This window comes from Sus scrofa, chromosome 1, assembly GCF_000003025.6.
Source record: "Sus scrofa isolate TJ Tabasco breed Duroc chromosome 1, Sscrofa11.1, whole genome shotgun sequence".
Taxonomy (NCBI): Eukaryota; Metazoa; Chordata; class Mammalia; order Artiodactyla; family Suidae; genus Sus; species Sus scrofa.
The window spans coordinates 246700212-246722515 of NC_010443.5; the positions used below are offsets into that span (position 1 = coordinate 246700212).

At 37.4% G+C, this 22304-nt stretch overlaps 1 protein-coding gene across 4 annotated transcripts in view; it reads left to right on the plus strand.

Moving 5' to 3' along the window:
- Window positions 1-22304, plus strand: part of SLC44A1 (solute carrier family 44 member 1) — a 212067-nt gene that overhangs the window by 151751 nt on the left and 38012 nt on the right. The window contains exons 14-17 of one of the 4 annotated variants that reach the window (XR_002337141.1): window positions 5769-6005; window positions 9272-9352; window positions 12281-12355; window positions 12434-20757. Coding sequence is in view for 3 of the 4 variants with exons in the window: in XM_005660312.3 (XP_005660369.1) it covers window positions 5769-6005; window positions 9272-9562 (528 nt within the window). In the remaining variant the exon portion in view is untranslated. The other 3 variants (XM_003480567.3, XM_021067056.1, XM_005660312.3) reach the window with 3 other exon arrangements.

Sequence of the window (22304 nt, forward strand, 5' to 3'; positions counted from 1 at the left end):
TCTTTAATTTAAAAAATATATGCAGCCCACCAAAAGACGAGAAGTAGCATGATATAAAGCCAGCACTCATAAAGCCCTCTCTGTGTGTCCGGCAGTGTTCTAAATACTTTATTTGGATTGTGCTCATTTAATCCCTGTAACAAATTTGTAGAGAAAATTCTATTATTATCTTCATGTCACAGATGGAGAAATTGAGGGATGGAGCAGTTAAACAGTTTGCCCATGTTTCTTCTTATGTATTTTGACTTAAGAAATAGTCTGTGTAGTGGTTAAGGTTCTGCATCTGGAGCCTGCCTGACTGGATTTAAATCCTAGCCTTATTAGCTGTGTAACCTGAGGCAGGTTATACAACCACTCTGTACCTCAGTTTACCCACCTATGGATTTGGGATAATAATAGTGCCAGACCCCTAGAGTTGTGAGGATGAGACTGATTAATACATATAGTGTACCTAAGATAGTGCTTGACACATTGCAGGTTCTCGATGACTCTTAGTTGTCATTGTTACTGTATATAAACTCCTTTAAAACAGAGCTGTTAGGGAATGAGACTTAACCATCCTCAAAAGTGTCTGGTATAGGTAATTTATTCTCTACTACTAAAATCTGCAAAATATGAGATAATATTATAATTGGGATTCATCAAATCTGTATCTCAAACTATAAATATGCAGAAATTCTGAAAAATTGAGTGAAGAAAAAGATACCACCACTATAACTTAATAATTTATTTTTATATTCCCTGCCAGTGTTTTTTCATAGGCTTACATTTCTTTGGTATAACAATCCTAGTATACGTATCTGGCCATTCTGCCCTTTTCACTTTACATTTATATCATATATATTTTTTGCATTGCTTTGATAATCTTCATGGTTATTTGTTATTGTGATGGCCAGTAGTCCATCAACTGCTATTCTTAAACATTCTCTTACTATTGAACACTTGGGTTATTTCAGCTGCAGTGCTTTTAAAATGTGTTTGAAAAGGAAAAAAATATTTGGTATAGAGGCGCATTGGTTAGCACTCTATAGTTTTAAGTTCTCAGGCAACTGTCATCTAAAAAGAATGGGAACTCTATCTAGTCACTTGTGGGGGAGCATGATAGTGTGAGAAAAAAGAATGTATATGTGTATGTGTGACTGGGTCACCCTGCTGTACAGTAGAAAATTGACAGAATACTGTAAACCAGCTATAATGGAAAAAATAAAAATCATTATTAAAAAATTAATAAAAACCAAGATTAAAAAAAATTATAAAACTGTACAGGGAGTCCCTGTCATGGCTCAGCAGTAATGAACCCAACTAGTATCCATGAGGACACAGGTTCAATCCCTGGCCCCACTCAGTGGGTTAAGGATCAGTCATTGTTGTGTGCTGTGGTGTAGGTCACAGGCGAGGCTCAGATTAACAAGGGTGTTAATGTGGCTGTGGTGTAGGCTGGTGGCTGCAGCTCTGATTCAACCCCTGGCCCAGAAACTTCCATATGCTGCAGGTGCAGCCCTGGGGGAGGGGGGGAACTGTACAGATAGCTATTTTGAAAATTCATAATTAAATGTACATTATGACTGCTGGATTTGTTATTGTCATGTTTTTACAATACGAGGAAATTTTTTTTTTTTTTTTTTTTGGCCCTCCAGGGCATTTGCAGTTCAGATCCAGAGCATTTGGATCAGATCCAAGCTGCAGTTTCAACCTAAGCCACAGCTGCAGCAGCCCTGGATCCTTAACCCAGTGTGCTGGGACAGGGATGGAACCTGCATCCCAGCAGTCCCAAGATGTGGTCCCATTGCACCACAGCGGGAACTCCAGAAGGAAATATTTTATAGTGAGAATTGATTGAGTTCATTCATATTAAGCACTGAGTACTTATTATTACATTATTTATGTGCTATATGACTCACTCAGGAAGGCCTCAGATTTTTTATTTTTCATATTTATAGTTTATCCCCAAGAAAGATATGGGGATAAACTGATCCTGTTACTTATTATTACATTATTTATGTGCTATATGACTCACTCAGGAAGGCCTCAGATTTTTTATTTTTCATATTTATAGTTTATCCCCAAGAAAGATATGGGACAACTTAAAAACATATGTACCCAGAGCAATTAAAATAAAAGAGAAATAAGAAACTATATGAAGAACAGGGAGAAAATTATGCCAAGTGGCAGCATTTGATCACAATGATGATTTTAGTAACTCTTGAGATGCTTGCTGAGTAACAGGCATGGAGGGCAGTGCCTTATGTAAAGTGTTATATTTGGTCCTCCCCTGTAAGGTGAACTACTACTGTTATATTCATCTCACAGCAAAGGAAATCAAAGTTTAGAGAGCTAAGTAGGTTGCCCAAATTTAGAAAACTAGAATGTGGCAGAGCTGGAGTTCAAACTCAGATCTGTCTGACTTCTAAGTTTTTAATCACTGTGTGCTATAATTGTCTCAACTGACATAAATTTTGTCCTTGGACCATTTTTTTTCCGCTAAAGCCTTTTGATTCAGTGATTCTTATGATAGTAAACTACTCTTAAAGATAATTCTAAATACAGAAAAATGCATCATTATTTATAATAGTGAGAAAATGTAAGCAATCTACTGCCTAACAATAGAGAAATGCTTGGAAATAAATGTCAACAGACTATTATTCATCTATTAAACCATTTTTTTTTGTTAAGAGTTTATAAGGTAATAATGTGTATAAGATGGTAAGGAGAAAGGCTGAGTAAAACTGTTAGACTAGCACAGAACTGTTTAAAATGTGCATAAGAAAAAGAAAAAATTAATATCTCAAAATGTTAATAATGATTGGTTTTTGGATATTGAAAATATGAGTGATTCCAAACCCTTTCTCCTGCTTTACCATGATCTGATAAAGTTTTCTAAATTAAGTATGCATTCCTTTCATAATGAAAAAATATGTGCACAATAAAATAGTGTTTTAAAATTGGCTTTGAGTTTTTCAGCAGCCTACTGACCTGTCAAAATTTTTTTCTTTAGATTTAACACAACCTTTTAGTCATTCAGCAATTATTTATAGAACATCCACTAGCAATGTGCTAGGGGCTATTCTGGATGCTGGTTATATACTAGCCAGGAAAAAGAATTTAAAATCTGGTAGAAAAAAGCAGTTTTATATCCCTCTTTTTGCTTCATGTTATATTATGAGCATTTCTCTTTTTATTAAAAATGTTTTAAACATGGTCATACAGTTGTTGTATCATTTACTTAACAAAGCCCTTGGGTTTTTCTTTTTACAGTTGAACTTTGCTCAATTTTTTACCATTATAAAATGTGCAGTGAAACTTTTGTGTACAGATCCTTGCCCACATTAATACTTATTTCCTGAGGCCGGAATCCTAGTAGTGGAGTTAATGAGTTTGAGTACATAATAGGATTTTTGGTATATATTTTCAAGTTGCTTTCCAGAAAAATATAATTTTGAAGAATATAATATTTAAAGTGTTGTTAAAAGAGACTTTTAAAACCATGAAAGATAAACATTTTTTCTTAATTGAGAAATCCAAAAAGGATAAAAATAAGAAAAAAAATTCTAGATTTCCTACATTCTTTAGTTTTCTTTTTTCAAAAATATAGTTCTGATCATAGACTACAATGAATCTTTTGAAGAGTTTTTTTCATTGCACTTAAGTGCTAATAGTCACATACAGTTTTTAATCAGGTAGTTCAACTAGACAGATCATCATAAACATTATTAAAAGGCAGTATCAGGAACAAATTATTAATACATGCAACAACTTGGATAAATTTTGAGGGAACTATGCTGAGTGAAAAATGCCAATCCCAGATGATTAAGTACTGTATAATTCCATTTATATAACATTCTTGAAATGACAACGTTGTAGAAATGGAGACTAGATGTGGTTGCCCAGTTAGTGATGGAGGTGAAGGGAAACAGATAGCTATGAAAAGTTAGAGTGAAGGATGCTTGTGATGATGGAAATGTTCTGTATCTTTATTGATGTCAGTATCTGGGTTGTGATATTGTACTTTAGTTTTGCAAGATGTTACCATTGAAGGAAACTCAGTAGGGGGGACATGGAATTACTCTATTAACTCCTTACAAGTGTACATGAATTGATAATTATCTCAAAATTTAAAATTTAATTTTCAAAACCTTGATTTTATTTTTACTATTTATTTATTTATTTGCTTTTTTAGAGCCAAACCCATGGCATATGGAGGTTCCCAGGCTAGGGGTCCAATTGGAGCTACAGCTGCTGGCCTGCCCCACAGCCACAGCAACACAGGATCCCAGCTGCGTCTGAGACCTGTACCACAGCTCACCAGATCCTTAACCCACAAATCCAGGGATTGAACCCTCAACCTCGCTGTTCTTAGATTCATTTCCGCTGTGCCAAGATGGGACATCCTCAAAACCTTGATTTTTAAAAAGGAAAGACAATATCACAGATTTTCTATTACTGTGAAGCCCCAATGATTTTATGGAATGGTAAATTAGATTTGGAAGAAACCTTAACGCCTCTAGTTTAGTGGTTTGTGACCTGTAATCACTGGCCAATAGGGTCCTCAAAGGTTAAGAATAAAGACTTAGAAGCTATTTAAACATTTTAAATTTTAATACTTATTGTGTATTTCTGCCAATAAAACTATACTCCCAACTCCCCCAAATCTTGTTTCTTTTTGCTGCTCTGTGAAATTATTTTACCGTTGGGCGAGGGTGTGTCTAGGAGTCAGTATAACCTATTACCGTGTTATATTAGTATCCAAATATTTCCTGAATTTTTACCTGGAAAAAGTACTGGAGTTGGCATTGTAAGACCATTTTTTGAGTGACATTCTGCTCTTTATTCTATTCTCTGGCCTTGGGCAGGTCAGCTAGCCTATCTAAGCATGTTTCCTAGTCTATAAAATGAGAGTGATTATGTTTGCCATAAACCACTCATAGGGGTATTGAAAAGCTGAAATAAAAAGTATTAAAAGGACCACAAAAAAAGTGCTGCATGTGTGGTGATGAAGCATCAGAGCAGGTGGTTCTTGACAGTGAGCAAATGGCTATTTCTCTTATGCTTACAGGGTGAATTGTTTAGCAGCCTCTTTTCTTCACAAATAGTGCAAATCAACGCTTGGTGGCAAACCATATTAAACTGATCACATATTCTATGTGAAATAAAATATGAACCAAAGAAAAAGCTCCTAGAAATGTTTGTTGCAACATTATTTATATCTGAAAACAATGTAAGTCTCCAAATGAAGGAGAATGGTTAAATAAATTTTAAATCGCCCATAAAATGAAATTATGTAGCTGAATATATATTTATGAAACATTTATAAATATAAATATTAATAAAGAGCTTTTAATGATTTGTTTATGTAATACTATTTCATATATGTAAAAATGTTCAGAAAAAAATTAGGTACAGGTACATAGCAATACCCTGAAATGTCAGTAATTTTCTTCTGAGTGCTAAGACTGTGCATAATTTTTTTCTAAGCTATGTATACATTTATTTTAAAAATTGTCACAGATGCTAAATAAGAGAAGTCTTAGGGAATAAATATAACATTTGGAAAACTTAATTATTTTTAATGTCAACAAGGATGGTATTTTATTTATGTTATGTGTATGTGCATGGATATTTATGGACTGTGCTTTCTAATTTTAGGTGGAATGGACTCATGTAATCCTCATTTATAAGTAGTAAAAAGGATTTTAAGTCTGCAAATGATGAAGAAATAATGGTTTTCTGCAGTAGGTTATTACATGTGGTCTTTGTTCTCTCTGCTTCAGGTGCTGATAGTCTGCAGCACAGGTTTGGCTGGGATAATGCTGCTCAACTACCAGCAAGATTACACAGTATGGGTGCTGCCTCTGATCATCGTCTGCCTCTTTGCTTTCCTAGTCGCTCATTGCTTCCTGTCCATTTATGAAATGGTAGTGGATGTATTATTCTTGTGTTTTGCCATTGATACAAAATACAATGATGGAAGCCCAGGCAGAGAATTTTATATGGATAAAGTGCTGATGGTAAGTACTTCAAATGTCCCCTACTGCTTTAAGAATAAAAATACTAATATAAATATTTATTTGATTCCCATTATTTGCAGCTGAGTAACTCAGAATTAAACCTGTAGCACTCGGAGTTCCCATCATGGCTCAGTGGTTGACAAATCCGACTAGGAACCATGAGGTTGCGGGTTCAGTTCCTGGCCTTGCTTAGTGGGTTAAGGATCCGGCGTTGCCTTGAGCTGTGGTGTAGGTCGCAGACGCGGCTTGGATCTGGCATTGCTGTGGCTGTGGTATAGGCTGGCAACTACAGCTCCGATTAGACCCCCAGCCTGGGAACCTCTATATGCCGCGGAAGCGGCCCCTAGAAAAGGCAAAAAGACAAAAAGACCCAAAAAAACCTGTAGCACTCAGGAATGAGTTTAGGCTTGGCATAATGGGGCCATTTCAAATCCTTCTAGCTAGTGCAGGGTTCCACTAACAGTCCTGCGTTCACACTATTCCATATTGCTCTCCCTGTCTCTGCAGTTAGATGGATTTGAATGGACTTTTTAAGCCCTTGAACTGAAAACATTGGACCACTGATATTCTGTATACCTTTTCCTGAATCAGGACTCAAAGACAAAAAGTCTTATTTCCTAGGTTGTAGGGCCTACCCATATTTCTCCATCCACTACCTTTCCAAATATTTTTTCTGTCAACTCTGTTAAAACTCATTATCCTAAGTATTCCAGGCCAAATTGAAGGCATTTTTTTGTTTGTTTTTTGCTTTTTAGAGCCGCACTTGCAGCATACGGAAGTTCCCAGGCTATGGGTCTAATCGGAGCTATAGCTCCTGGCCTACACCACAGGCACAGCAATGCAGGATCTACACCACAGCTCACAACAATGCCAGAACCTTAACCCACTGAATGAGGCCGAGGATGGAACCTGCATCCTCATGGTTCCTAGCTGGATTCGTTTCCACTGCTCCATGATGGGGACTCCGAAGGTATTTTGTAATGAATACAAATGATCAGATCCATGACTGGTAGATTGTATTGTTTTCCATTAATCAAGATCTGAACCTTTACACAGATATTATATTCAGATTCTTCATAGTTATGTAGCCTCTGCAGTTTCCCTATATTAGAACCTCAATTAAATTTTTTAAAAAATTTAGAAATTATATTAAAATGGTTTAAATACCACTATCAGTGTCAAATACTACCAAATTAAAGATGCTTTTTAATAATGGTACTTTACTGTGAAATATTCCTGTTTTAAGAATGGGTAATAGTGAAGATTAAACATTAGCCATTAAAATAACAAACCATCTTCCAGGAACATGTTTTATTCTATTAAGTCTAAAATAAATATATTAATAAATAATCTAGATGCTTTTTTTTCAATCTCAAAAATTCCAAATGATTTAACTGACCTAGTTGGTACTTACTGTATTTTTTACTAAGAACATCACCAACTAAATTTTGGATATTTTCATAATGTCTCAATGATAATCCTAACTGGTTATTTTCTTTTTTTTGGCTTTTGCCTTTTTAGGGCAACACCTGCAACATATGGAAGTTCCCAGGCTAGGGGTCCAATCAGAGCTATAGCCACCTGCCTACACCACAGCCACAGCAACGCCAGATCCTTAACCCACTGAGCAAGGCCAGGATCGAACCTGCGTCCTCATGGATACTAATCAGATTCGTTTCTGCTGAGCCACGACAGGAACTCCTCACTGGTTATTTTCCTTTCTTTTTCTTTTCTTTTCTTTTTTTTTTTTTTTGTCTTTTTGCCATTTCTTAGGCCACTCCCGCAGTGTATGGAGGTTCCCAGGCTAGGGGTCAAATTGGAGCCAGTAGCCTCCAGCCTACACCAGAGCCACAGCAACTCAGGATCCAAACCATGTCTGCAACCTACCTACACCACAGCTCACGGTTAACGCCGGATCCTTAATCCACTGAGCAAGGCCAGGGATCGAACTCGCAACCTCATGGTTCCTAGTCGGATTCATTAACCACTGAGCCATGACAGGAACTCCCTAACTGGTTATTTTTGTAATGGAATTTGACTTATGAGTATTGCATCTCTTTTGTGATTAAGGCATTGACAAGGAGTGTTTTTGTTTTTTCAACCATTGATGAAAAGCAGAGTAAAAAATACAGTTTTTCTTATTTTAGTTTTCTCTATAAGAATGATGAGGATATTGAATGGGGAAGTGCTCCATTAATTTTGACAGGATAGAAATGTTTCCTTCAGGGTATCATCCTGTTTAACTACTTTTTTTTTTTTTTTTGTCTTTTTTGTCTTTGTTGTTGTTGTTGTTGTTGCTGCTATTTCTTGGGCCGCTCCCACGGCATATGGAGGTTCCCAGGCTAGGGGTTGAATCAGAGCTGTAGCCACCAGCCTACGCCAGAGCCACAGCAACGCGGGATCCGAGCCGCGTCTGCAACCTACACCACAGCTCACGGCAACGCCGGATCGTTAACCCACTGAGCAAGGGCAGGGACCGAACCCGCAACCTCATGGTTCCTAGTCGGATTCGTTAACCACTGCGCTACGACGGGAACTCCATGTTTAACTACTTCTGACCACTGGTTCTGATTGTTACTCCATGTCTTCCTATTTTATGAAGTAATTTCAAGGCCAGATAGACTTTTTTTTTTTGTTTTGTTTTTACACAGTAGCTTATTTATAGTTTGGTAAAAACAGTTTATTACGCTCAGTAGTATCAATGCTTTCTTTTACCTTCCAGAGTTATTTTATTTTATTTTTTTAAATTTTCACTTATTTTTGGCTGCACCCATGGCATGTGAAAGTTTCCAGGCCAGAGATTGAACCAGGATTCAATGCTGGATCTTTAACCCACTGAGCAACCAAGGAACTCCCTCCAGGGTTATTTTAAAGAGGAGGTTTATAGAGTAAAATGTTTAAATGTCCATTTAACTTTGATATGGAAAAGTAAAACAACAAATAAAACAATATTCTAAGTGTGGGAAAATATTATTTTAAAATAAAACAAATGAAAGGTACTTTCTCTTTCAGATAAAATTAACATTGTCACTTTGAGCTTAAATGGAATTGTCACAAGGAATGGTGGAAAAAAGATTTTATATCAACAGGTTGCAGTCCATCCTTCCAAATTTAGCTGCTCTTATGTGTGTTGCCAACTATTATTTATTATTAAGCCATCTATTTACTGTTATTGAGCCAAACATGTAAATATTCTTTAGAAATCATCTATCCACTGAAGCCTGAAAGGACCCAAGAATTTATGTAATTCTGTCGCTTCTTTGCAGGAGTTTGTGGAAAACAGTAGGAAAGCAATGAAAGAAGCTGGTAAGGGAGGCGTAGCTGATGCCCGAGAGCTAAAACCGATGGTAGGTGGAGATGAGGAGGTGGCTTCCCTCCAAGAATTTCACTTTCACTTCCTCTCTCTCTCTCTCTTCACTGACTGCACTTCTTCAGGAGAAGCTTTTGTGACGTGTATCACTCAGGATGTGCTGCTCTTTCTGTTTGTGTGTTTACCCATCACTTGGATGGCAGAATTCTTGTCACAGCTGAGACCACCTTCTGTAAAAGTAAGCTGAAAGGAACAGTGTTCATGGCGGGGTAGGGGATATTTTTGTCCCTGAGGTAAAGCTGTTTCTATTTTTTCCTTTTTAACTGTCAGTGTTTAGTTTTCATGGACTGAGCATTTGGTTGTGCACTTGAACTGACAGTTTGATACTTGTCATTTTAAGAAGTGATGATAGCAATTCCTTTCAACTTACTGAAATTCACATTCCCTCTTTTTTAAATATTGATTTGTTTATGTGGCTGTCTTTCCCCCTTTGCTGACTTTCTTCTGTTGCCTGGATTGTACTTTTGTTTCTTAAGCTATTTTTCTGTAGCAAACAAGGCTATTTCCATCAACACCCACATTCCCACTCAATAAGACCATCTGGTCTTCTCCAGCCTCTGCTTAATTGTGAGAAAGATAAACCGTCTCTGGTCAGTGATATATATAAATCACTCTACTTTCATTTGAGAAAGAAACTTAAAGTTAATCAGTGTTAAGAGAATCCTGAGTAGCTTTTTCTATAGATAGTCTTACTGCTGTGTAACAACAGATGTCTTTAGTTATATTCGTCTAATTACTGCTATGTTATAAATGTATTGTTCTTAAATAGCATGTTTATTTCAAAATGTTATATAATTGCTTACATCCTTAAATAGTTAATTTAAAATGTCACTTCTAATTGCGTATCATGTCCAAAAAAAGGTGAGGTGAGGACTCTCTTTTCTTCTTTATACATTAATAAATGGTTTGATTTATAAAATTCCAACTTTAGAAAGATAGAGTATAAAACAAGCCCATTTAAGTGTTTAAGAATAAAGGAAATGGGTTCAATTGGCAAGGGGTAGGGCACACTTATGCATATGCAAAATAATTGTATATTCAGCTTACATTAGAGCCCCAACCAAATGTTTAGATATAAACTCTTCCCTGTAACCCCATCCAGTGCCTATTTTGGTATTAACTCTTAATAGCATTGATGATGATAAAATCCAGATGTCATTGTTTCTATTCCCAGGGCACAGGTCACTCTAATCATAGGTGAAAGGATATAGAACGGCCATGTAACTCTTAGTTTTAAGTGTGCATCAGCCAGAACTGGATTGAGTGGGAAAGGGGCACTGATCCCCAGACTCTCCAGTCAGGTTCCTCATCTCCTCCCCCTTCTTTCTGCATCCCTCTTACTTCTCAGAGGCCGAGGGCATGATAGTGAAGATTCTGCCAAAACAGAAGTGGTCTGGAAAAAGGAGGAAAGCTTTCTTTTTGTCAATGCTTTGTTTTCTCAATTGTTCAGAACATAAGGTTCTAAACCTAAAACTTTAAAAGACGTAAAGCCTTAAAATGTAAACCATCCTTTCCCCCCTTTTCTGTCTTTTCAGTGATTGTAGTTTCTATGAAATCCCTTTTTCAGTAATAAGCATTTAAAGGCAGGGAGAAATTTTGGAAGGTTTAGAACTAGCTACTTTGATCATGAATGGCCATCTATTTCTGTATTATTCTTAAAGGAAAGATAGCTGAATTCTGGTAAACCAAAATACAAATATACTTTCTCTTACCTAAAACCCTAATTCACAGGTATTAATACTATGAGAATTGCCTAGGTTATTGTGCCATGCTACCAGAGGCCAAAAATGTAGAAAGTGTTCCCCCCATATTACTTTTAGTTTTAAATTAACGTCCCTTTAACTCAAATAATGCATTATAATCTTTATTCCACTTTTGCTTTTATTTTATGTTGTTCACCAGTTCATTGCTTACGGATTAATGGCAAAGCCCTCTGCTGTCTCCCAAAATACATCTCTTTTGTGCATTGTTCTTCTGGTGCTTTGAACCTTCCTAGCATTTGGTCTCTAAGAATGATGTTTTAAGTGGTTCAGAAACGCTCCATGAGCAAAGTGTGAAATGTTCCTCACAGGGTAGTTAAACTTTTTAAGCCCTCCATTACTCTCATTCTTATCTCTCTTTCTCAATATGCATGATAAGAGTTGACCTCTACTGCTGTCACCTTCTTGTATATGTCCCTAAGAAATTCCCTCCTGAAGTTTGGGGGTTGGTAGAATTTAAAATTATTTGTATTTGCTTGGTTTGATTTACCTGTTATTCCCTTAGAAGAGAGTTCTGTTAGCAGAGCATTGTAACTATTTGGCTGTGTCTGTAGAAACACTGCTATTTTAAGTTCAGTCTTTCTCCTTAATGGGATATTTTAATACAGGGTTTATTTTTAGCCTGTAAAATCACCTTCAGAAAACTAAGGTTTTAAAATTTTCCTTTGACAAGGGATCATTGAACTAAATATAGTTACTTCCAGTTTCCCTTTTAGACATTTTTTGAGAGAGCCTCACTAGTTAAGGAAACTTTGAAGATTTGTGAGGTCTTTCTGTACATCTCAAAGCTATTTGAGAAAAATTTACCCACGGTGATGTAAAGGTTTAAGAAAGAGACATTCTGGCCATCAGGCTGCTGTCATACAGGAAAAACTTACAGAGAAAAGGAAGGAAAAACCTGGGCACTATAGCAACATACACTAGAGACATATTCTCAGCATATCTCAAAGATAACCCAGAAGAAAGTGTGACTTTGAACAGTCACGGGAATTTCAGCCCCAGGAATACAGGTTTGGGGAGAAAGAGTCTCAATCCATTTTGCTTCATTTCTGTTTGTGACTATCTGTGTATTTGTAACATCATTCATGATCTTCCTTTTAATGGAAATTGTCTAAGATGATACTCTGTATGACTTTGTTTTCTAGGCTTCGGGAGCAAGTTCTGCTTGAACCTAGCCGACCGTTATGGAACCCATTGACATTCCAAAACAATATATACACATAACTATGTATTTGTGTGTGTGGGTGTGTGTATATATGTATATGTATGTGTGTATATATATGTATATGTATATACACACACACACATAATCAGCCAAAATCAGAGAAAAGGAACAGGGATTTAATACCTTTTTTATGCTTATTTTTGTCAAACATGTACTCCTTTCATACGGGTGGCTTTTACAAGGCAACTGCCGTCATTTAATGTTTTCAATTGTAATTGTCTTAATGGAAATGTTAAATTCATATATGATTAACATTTTTAATAACTTAGAGGAGATTTTAACTTTAGTTATTTAAATTAGGTAAAATTATTGTACCGAAATCTCTGTCTAAAGTTTATTCAGGGGTGATTTCCCTGATGTGTGCATAAAATCAAGACCTTATTTTACTGAGGCATAAGTCCTAGCGGGATGAGACTAGGCATATGCTTTCAGGGAAATAAGGAATTACTCCAGTCAGTTTTCCCCAATCAAAGAAGCCATGTCATTTTCCTTTTAAAAACATACAAGTGGACCCAATGTGGGAATTTTCATAATAGCTCATGCATCTGTCAGCCAACATTAAAAAGTAACCAACTCCTCAGGTATTTGTAGTTTACCCTAATGCTTCTATAAGAAAGTAGGTAAAAAAGAAAAGGGTAGATAATCTTTCTTATGCAAACTTTTTTCTTATATTTTGTCTTTCTTTCATTTTTGATGTTAGTAGCATCCTTCACACATTTGTGTGCCTGATTTGAAAGGAGGCTGGGGCACCCAGCGAGTTTAGCCTTTAAGTTTCTGTGTATTGGTTTGTAGACTAAGTAATGCTGGGAGGAAGTAAAAAGGGAGAGAAACATGGAACACACAGCATTGAAAATTCCGGTGCTTGGGCTTCTGCTTCATAGGAACTTCAGTGGCTTAGGGCTACATGGCCATTTTATTCAAACGCTTGCTATAAAATCTGAAAACATACTGGCAGGTGCTCCTCTCCTTGGCAATTCATTTCGTATCCAAAATCCTACAGTGTTTAACTGAAGAATTGGTTAGTGTTTCAATCCTCAAGTGTTGAACGTTCTTTGTCTTTAGGGCTGGGTTTTGGGTTTTGGGGGGTTTTTTAATTCCTGAAGCTTACCAGATATGAATGGCTAATATTCCATTGTTCTGCTTATTGTAATGGTGAATGCTTTAAGAAAAAAAAAAGTGTAATTTGCTAAGAATAATTCATGATCTGTTTATGCGATAACTCCTTTTTGTTACAATTTTTTTAAAAAAAGCTATTTTTGTTAATGTAAAGTAAATATTTCAGAGCAGATTTTTTAAACTTATTGCACTAAATACAGGCTCTGTACAAAAAAAAAAAAAAAAAAAAAAAAAGCCTCAGCATTTTATCATTCCATGGAAGGACAATCTTTTGAAAGAAAGCATTGCCTCCTACCAGAATTAGACAGTGAATTAGACCGGCATTATGGAAATGCATACAGTTAATGTCACTAGGGCTTAATAAGCAGCTGTTTGCTAATGTGCTTCCTTTCAAAGGGTTGGACCTTTAAATTGCTGCAAAAGGTAAATTGTATTTTTTTTTAAGTATCCGTGTTCTTTAGCTAGGCTAAAATTTGCTAAATGCCTCGGTTTCTTTTCAAAGCTCATGTAATATTTCTGATTTTTCAGAATATTTGCAATAAGAGTCTGGATTTTTTTTTTTTTTAAGAAATAAATAAGAGCTCATGTCTTGGCAAGATCTCAGAAAACAACATTGTAAGAGTAGCTGTTTTGAAACAATAATTCTCCAGAAGTTAACATCTAACATCTGATGTTCTAAACAGTATCACTTTTAAATCGTTTGAGATGGCATAAATATAATTATGTTAACTAACAATTGTCCAAATAGGTGAGAGAGCAAATCATGTAAGAAAATTCAGAATACCTTTGATTTCATAGCCACACAGATTTTGGACATCCCAAGAGACATTGGGAACTAAATTTAGGGTTGGCAAAAGTCTGGAAGATGGGTATCAAAAGAGAAGACATTCCGGGAGCTAGTTCTTTTGGGAGGTATCCCTCCAAAGTGACCTGATGGAAGTCTTGAATTTGGAAATTAGGTTCTACTCACTTGGACATCCCAGCACCACGGACTCTTGCCGCTCCCTGTTCCATATGCTCGCAATCTCAGCTATTTGGAAACCACCAGGAATGCTTTCTAATTATCATTTGCAACTAGAACTGTAATCCGAAAGAAATTTTGTATTTTTGTATAACTTGATTGTGTGCCATTTTATATAACAGGTCCTGTTTTACAAATAAATTTTGTTTTACTAACATTGTGTTTAGAAATGTTGGTCTATGTGTAACCATGTCATCTGAGTTCCAAATTAATTGCCAGCTGTTTCCGCTAAGTAAATGTGTGTGCCGTGGAGGTGGCTATATGCAGATGTGCATATATATCACACAGGCACACACAGAGAGATATTTGGTTTATGGAATATCACTCTTTCATGAGCTTCATTCCTTGATTCATCTTAGAGAGGCTCACAGAGGCCTTTCAGCAATATTCGAATGTTTTTGAGGTTATGTTCGGCTGGTCTTGCTGCCACTTTCATTCATCGCGAGTCATTCGTCAGCTAGCTCTGGGCTGCCTTATTGCTCTTCGCTCACTGCCTCCATCTCTGCCCAAGTGAGAAGACTAGATGAAGAACAGAAATTATCTGTGAAATGAGGTTACCTGAATACTTTTATAAACCATTGACTCTGTGTTGTGGTTTTTGTTTTTTTCTGTGGTGGATCTTCAAAACTGTGTTCAGAACTCCTGTCTCCAGAGTTACAGTAAGCGCCCTCTACGGTACATGATGATCACAGTGAGCAGAGGATCTGATGGTGGTTGCCACAAGAAAATTCAAGCTCTGTTGCCCGATTTAGACTTTCTAGGTTCCTGCCACAAGAGTAAGCTCTGCCGTGTGTGATATGGAAGGCAAAAGGTTCTATTTCAGTATAAATCCAAGAGACCCATCTTCTATGGGCGGCTCGCCAGTGTGTTAGGTAAACATTAGGAATTTAGCTAGAGCGCTGAGATTGTATAATCCTTGCACAGATGAGCACAGCTCAAGGCAAGTTTTTCCTTTAAACCATTTAATGCAGTGTTTAATGTTTAAGGGTTTTATCCTATCCTATAGCATAATTAATTCCTAAGTTACTGTAATTTAAGTATCTTAACTATACGTTGGTCCCTAAACTTCTTCCACAGTGGTTAAGGAGGGGGATACTCACTGAGTCTATTTAAATGGTATGCCAGAAATAAGTTTTTCCTTTGTAGAGATGCTTCCTTACTCTTGTTTATTCTTTTTTTCAGTAAAGGGCATTCAGCCCAATACCACTGACCTGGGGGTCTGCTAAGGGCCCCCTTGTCTTCCCGGTTCAGCTTCAAGATTTCATCCTGGTAGGAAGTAGTGCAGAGATAACTCCTTCCATTATCACGGTCTTGAGCTGCTTGAAACCAGAATAGTGCTCCTCCCACCCTCTTCCTTGAAATAGCTGTGGAAATGACAGACCCCCGATATAAGCGAAGCCATATTAGTGCACCCAAGACCCCAACTATTTCCACCATGCACCACTTTTAGCTAATAAAGGCCATCTCAAGAGGTCCCCCGGCTTTCAAAGTAGAATTCTGGGGTCAGTTCCAAAACTAGACCTGCCAGTTATGATAACCTGAACATTTTGTTTTATTTATTTATTTATTTAGGCTGCACCTGCAGCATGTGGAAGTTTCCCAGGCCAGGGATTGAACCTGCGCCATACTTGTGACCTATGCCATAGCTGTGGCTATGTAGGATCCTTATTTCGCTGCACCATAAAGGAATTTCCTATTTTATTTTTGATCAGTAACCTCAGTTGAATTTTTGGAGTTTCCAGTAGCCTTAACATAGTTTCTGAGATGTTTCTTTCAGAAAGGTCTTTGTACGCTTTCCTTTCAATAAGTTCTGTGCTGCTTTTTGACCACTACTTAAAAAAAAAAAAAAAAATCCTCAGAGTCTGGAGGCTTATCAGTGCACCTGACACAGTTGATTTCTGTATTCTTTTCATGTGTTTCATCTGATAGATAAAAGTGCACTATAATGGCTTGCCCAGAGTTGTTAGATGTGGTCTGTGAATATATACGGGAAAATTGTGGGTTCATAAGTAAATGCATAAAGCAGAGCTTTGTGTATTCACAATATAGAGTGACTTTTGTATTGTATATTCACAATGTAGAATGACTTTTGCTTTAAATACATATTCATGCATCTTTATGTACTAAGTAGTACATGTTGGTCCATTTGAAAAATACGCAGTCTTCATATACAGTGGCTACTTTCAGAATTAGCTCATCTTTTTAATGGCACATAGCCCAAACTGTGAAAAAGCTGGGCCCTTGAATGTGCCAAGAGAAAATATAAAACTAGCAAACTTACGAAAAACAAAATTAAAAATCAAACATGTTGTATACACCTAAAATTTTTGAATAGCGCCCTTTCCCCCATTCACATTTCATAAATTTGAGCCAAATTCTTATTCTCCAAGTTTTAACTTGAGCGAAACTTTAATCCAAGTTTTAAATCTTTGAAAATATCTTTCTTATAAAAACATCAATGCTAGGTTTTTTAAACTTGAGAATTCCTGTAGAAAACCTTTCTTTTCTATGGAAATACTCTTCATCTTCTTGATTTTTATATGTGTAAAAAAAGACAAATGATGCTTTTCATTTCAATATCAACATGAACAGCTCTCACTTTTCTAAATTAAGTGAGCAGGATTTAAGTTTGATATTTTCTAAAGGAATTCATTAATAAACTTGTGCAAGACATGAAATTGGTAGGGACCCAAATATTAAGCTATTTTATTCTGTTTTGATACTCAGTCTTACAACCTAAGTGATTTTCTGAGGAAATCTAGACCTGGACTAAACATCATAGACCAGGAAATTCAGAATAATAAAACTTTTAGGTTACCTATGGTCTAGTCAAGATCTAGCTGAGCATGAAAATGTCCTAATTTCCAAATGTTTTAGGAATCTTGAACTTTTATTTGCTAAAACCTGAATTTAATATTTGATATTCAAAAGCAGGTTCTTAATCTTTTAAGGGCAACAAGGGCCCATTTGAGAAACTAATGAAAGCAGTGAACTATCTTTCTCTCTATACCACATAACCTATCTATGAAAATTTAAAATAACAGTAGAATTTCAAGGCCCTTGGACTGCCAGCCTCCAACCCCATCCCCCATGGGGCCTAATGATCACCACTCAGGCTGCTCTAAATTTGGTTTGATAGTGTATTTGGAAATGAAGTCATGCTTAGGCCTCCATTGAAGATACTTTTCAGATCATACTTGCCAACTTTAGACCTAGAATCATTTTTCAAAACTTGACAACTTCAATTTAGTACCAGCTTGGAAAATAGAAACCACAGTAATCTGGAGTTCCCATCATGGCTCAGTGGTTAACGAATCCGACTAGAAACCATGAGGTTGCGGGTTCGATCCCTGGCCTTGCTCAGTGGGTTAGGGATCCAGCGTTGCCATGAGCTGTGGTGTGTAAGTCACAGATGCGGCTCGGATCCCATGTTGCTGTGGCTGTGGTGTAGGCTGACGGCTGCAAGTCCGATTAGACCCCTAGCCTGGGAACCTCCATGTGCCCTGAGAGTGGCCCCAGAAAAGGCAAAAAGACTAAAAAAAAAAAGAAGAAGAAGAGGAAACCACAGTAATCTGAATGAAAAACAGGACAGTCAACACTGAATCTTCAAGACGATAACATTTCTTTCCTTGGAGGTGTGAGGATGTGTGTGTCCAGGGATACATTTTTGTCAAGGCACCAAATTATTTACAAGGAACAAGAAAATCCAAGAAGAAATGAATAGGGAATCCCTGTAATTATCCATCTATCAAAAACACTTGATCCTTTATTACTGTCACTCAGGTAATGATGTCTGTGGCATAGTGTCATCAGTAGGTTACCATCTAAAAATTTATCAGTCAGCATGACCAGGAACATTTCAAGATGATGGCAAATTAGCAAATTCAGTTTAGTCCATAGTTGACAAAAACTGAGTGGAAAGTTGAAGGAGCAGATGCTGGGGGTGAGGGTGGGATTCAAAAGTTGTTCTCCCTGCATAAATCAGGCAGGTGTTTCTTGTTGTTTTGAGTGTTTTCCAGTTACCATCAGAGCAGCCTTGGACCACTGCCAGTGTGACTGTGCATCCTCTTCCCACATTCACCTCACCTTCCTTCTATAGGGAGCATGTGGATTTCTTCACATTTATACCTTACTATTAGGTAAGGGTGCTGCAACTATACGGAGGGTCCTCTGGGCCCTTGAAAAAGTAGGCAAACATTCTCAAAGAATTTGAAGTTGTTTTAAGGTTTGATTCCAGTGGGCCATGACTTATAATCAGGCATCAAATGATTACCTACATTTTCAAGCTGAAGAAAGCAGTAGAGATGCCATATTTGGCTGGTGAAGAAAGTAGAAAGAAAAATCAGCTCCCTTCCCCACCCCACGCCCCCAGAAAAGCCTGATTGAACCTTCCACAATGGCAAAGGGAGAGACCACAGGGGGAGGTTCCCATATTTGGTGGGAAAGAGTAAATCCAGTGTAAGTATCTACATTAAAAAAAAAAAAATTGGGGGGGGGAGTATAGTTGACTTACAGTGTTGTAAGTGTGAGTATCTACCTGTGATAATGTTTTTTGTTATAAAAGTGTATGCCCTCAAGGGAATGTACTGCCTTTGACACATGAATCTGATCCAACCACCCCATCAGCTGGGAAATTATTTGGAATTAGTTATTTTTTGAGGAATATGTGTTAAATCATTCTGCGTGAGTAAAGTAAGCATTGAGAGGAAGTCTTGAGAAATAAATGGGCCCAGGACTGGAATGAACTTCCTGCCAGCATCCTGAGGACCATCCTGCCCCCCCCAGAAAATGTGATCACTTCCTTCAGTTACCACAGTGATCATTTAGGTCGGGATTTTTTTTTTTTTTTCAAAAAATTGTATTAGGTAATTCACCAGGCTGAAACAATAATAGGACAGCCTTGGGACTGATGATTTGAGACAGAGACTATTGAGTAAATTTCTTGCATCCTCTGGGTTCTAGTAATATGTTCTCAGAACTTCTTTTTGGCTCTCTGGTTTTGGCTAGTTTGGGTTTCCAAATATCACAGCAGGGAAGCTACTTTTCTTCTATTCTGTTGCCTTAGTGCTATTAGATTATGTTGCTTTTGAGGTTCTCGTGATTTCTTCCATCCTAGAAAAGGGTACTGGGGGCTCCATAACATTTCAGCTATACTGTCTCAGAACATTCTTGACCATTGAATGCAATAGATCAGATTCTAATAGGTCTTGTACCCAGTGGAGGAAGTTCAGTGGGTTGTTAGCTGATTTGATTTGTTACAACAAGAAGGGGGGAGAAAAGTGTGGAGGGCACCTAGCAAAATGACAGGGGCTCTGGGAAAACAACCAAAGACAAGAGCATATCTTCTGAAGACCAAAGGTCCAACTTTATTTTTTGGCACAGCCTTTCTGAACTAAGTTCAGAATAGGCTCCTAGAATAAAGCAGCCAAGTTTCAAAGGTCAGTCAATGCGAAGGGACCTGCTATTCATCTCTCAGGCTCTGAGCCTTACATCCAAGGTCAGATCCAGCCCAGTGTACGGGGTGATAGAAAGAGAAAAACCCATCAATGTGTTTCAACTTCTCACTGCTGTATAATCCGGCATGAGAAGTATGTTGTGGTGCCGCATATTTCTCAATCTGATGCCTTTTTTGTCTTTGTTTTTGTTTTGTTTTGCCATTTGCATCCTATTTCATAGTGTCAAAATGAATTTTATACTGGTCCCTGTCTTTGTCCATTACGAACTGTAGGATCACAGTTGAGCCTTCCATGAATTCCCTGCTTCGGGATCTTCTATCTTAGCATGATTTTTCAGTTTTTCCTTGTTACAGTATCACTACACTGTGTTCAGGTGGGGAAACAAACATGTAGGTGCTTGAACATGCCCCACAGACACGGTCGTAGCCCTGTATGTAGTATTTGTGACTGTCATTATTGACACAGTACAGACTTTACAGAGTGTTATACTCTCAGAGGACTTTAAAAATATGTGTATTAAGCAATTAACTTTCTGGAGTTATCAAGTCTTGCTGGGAAATTAACTTCCAAGAGCTCTGAATTGGATGGAATTCCATCCGACGTCAGAGTACAATGAGCCTATATGAAATGGAGCTTTGAAATGTTTTCCTTGTGCAGAAATATGAACTAGAAAAAAAAAGTGCTGATCTAATGCTAAGTTTTCTGTGTACTGACTCAGTTGCCAGAATTATAATGAAAATTGTATTTTAGTCTAACAAATGTATAGAATTTTTTATGTAATAAATAAAATTTTATAGGAAAGAATGTCACTGTCTACTGTGTTGTAACACTTTCCCATGCCCAGGGTGGTGTTGAATAGTGTAGGGGAGGAAAAAGAATTGTCGTTCTCCCCTGCCCCTACACCCAACCCTTCTGAGTTCTTAGCTGTGACTCTGTAATAGAAGGTTAACTAGTGGAAAACACAGATGCTTATTAACATGTATAGCTCATGTATCTGTGGGAGATACGCAGGGGAAAATGATCCTTTAGGTGGCTTAGAATTCAAACGTAAATGACATCTTAATAGGGAAAGGGGAAAGAGGATGGAGGCCTCTTAGGGGAGAGCAAATGATTTTTAGAAAAGATAAATGGGTCCTTAGAAGAATCGATGGGCAGCATGATAGTTTGTGACAAAGTGTGTCTGGGTGTGGTGTTAGTTTCTAGTCTCTTTTCCTGTGATAAGAGTCAATCTCCCTTGGTTAATGACACTTCTGAGGAGATTTATGACATTTTTGTTCTTTTTCAGGATTTGTCTAGGGAGATAAGGAGTGTTCAGAGAATATCTCACCCTGCCTTTGCCGTTTTTCAAGTGCCTACAGTTGAAAATAATCAATGTAATAAAGCGGTGGCGGGGGTCTGGGAGGGTTGTTTGTTTTTGTTTTTGTTTTTGTTTTTTTGAGGTGGCACATCCTAAATTCCTGCAGTTATACTTTGGGGTGGCATATTCTGCTGCTCTGCAATAGAAAGCGATCACGGGCAGCATCTTGTTTTCCAACTGGGTCAGTATGCTGCAGCAAGGGTGCCCTAGAATTTCCCAGTTTTTTCTTTCCAGCATCTCTCAGCATGTTCTAGGATCCTTGAAGCATGAATCATAAATGTACTAAAGAAAATCTAATTTCCAAAGTACAAAGTTCATCCACTGACTGGCCAGGCTTCCTTGCTGGAGTCTGAGTCACTCTGTAAATGCTAAGGTTGCAGCTGAATTCAGTCCTCAGGCAGAATGGGAAAACCTGTTAGGTAAAGTTTACTATGGAAAGCACTCGCCGTGCTTGATGCAGTGCCCTGTACATAACTTGAAGCCTGGATCTGTGCTGTTGGTGAGGTTGTGAAACTGCGGAGTGCCATAATTTAGGCAGTTGTTCTGCCCCCATTAAAATTTGGAAAAATCAATCTTTAAAACAAATCCTTTTTTAAATGATATTGGGGACTGAGGAAGAGGAGTTCTTAAGTGGAAGGCCTTTTACAGTACCAATAAATCTCCAATTTGTTTTGTAATTTTGGATTTTTCCCAAGAGGCTGCTATAAAGATGGCTTTCCCTGAACAATATGAGTCATGTCCAGATCATAGCCTTAGTGGTTCATCTGTACCACCCTCCCCAAAGAAGCTGCTATGGAAGATTTGTGAGAAGTCCTCAAATATGCCAAGTGTTTGAAATACTGAAGAAAGTTAATGAATCTGGACTGGTAATTCTTTTTAGGGGGTGGTTCTGATGCAGATTTATACAAGTCCTTGTAGACCACCTAGTGATTAAAGAGCCAGTGAAAAGCCTCACATTTGAAAGGTACCGAGAAATCTATTCTCTCTCTTTGGC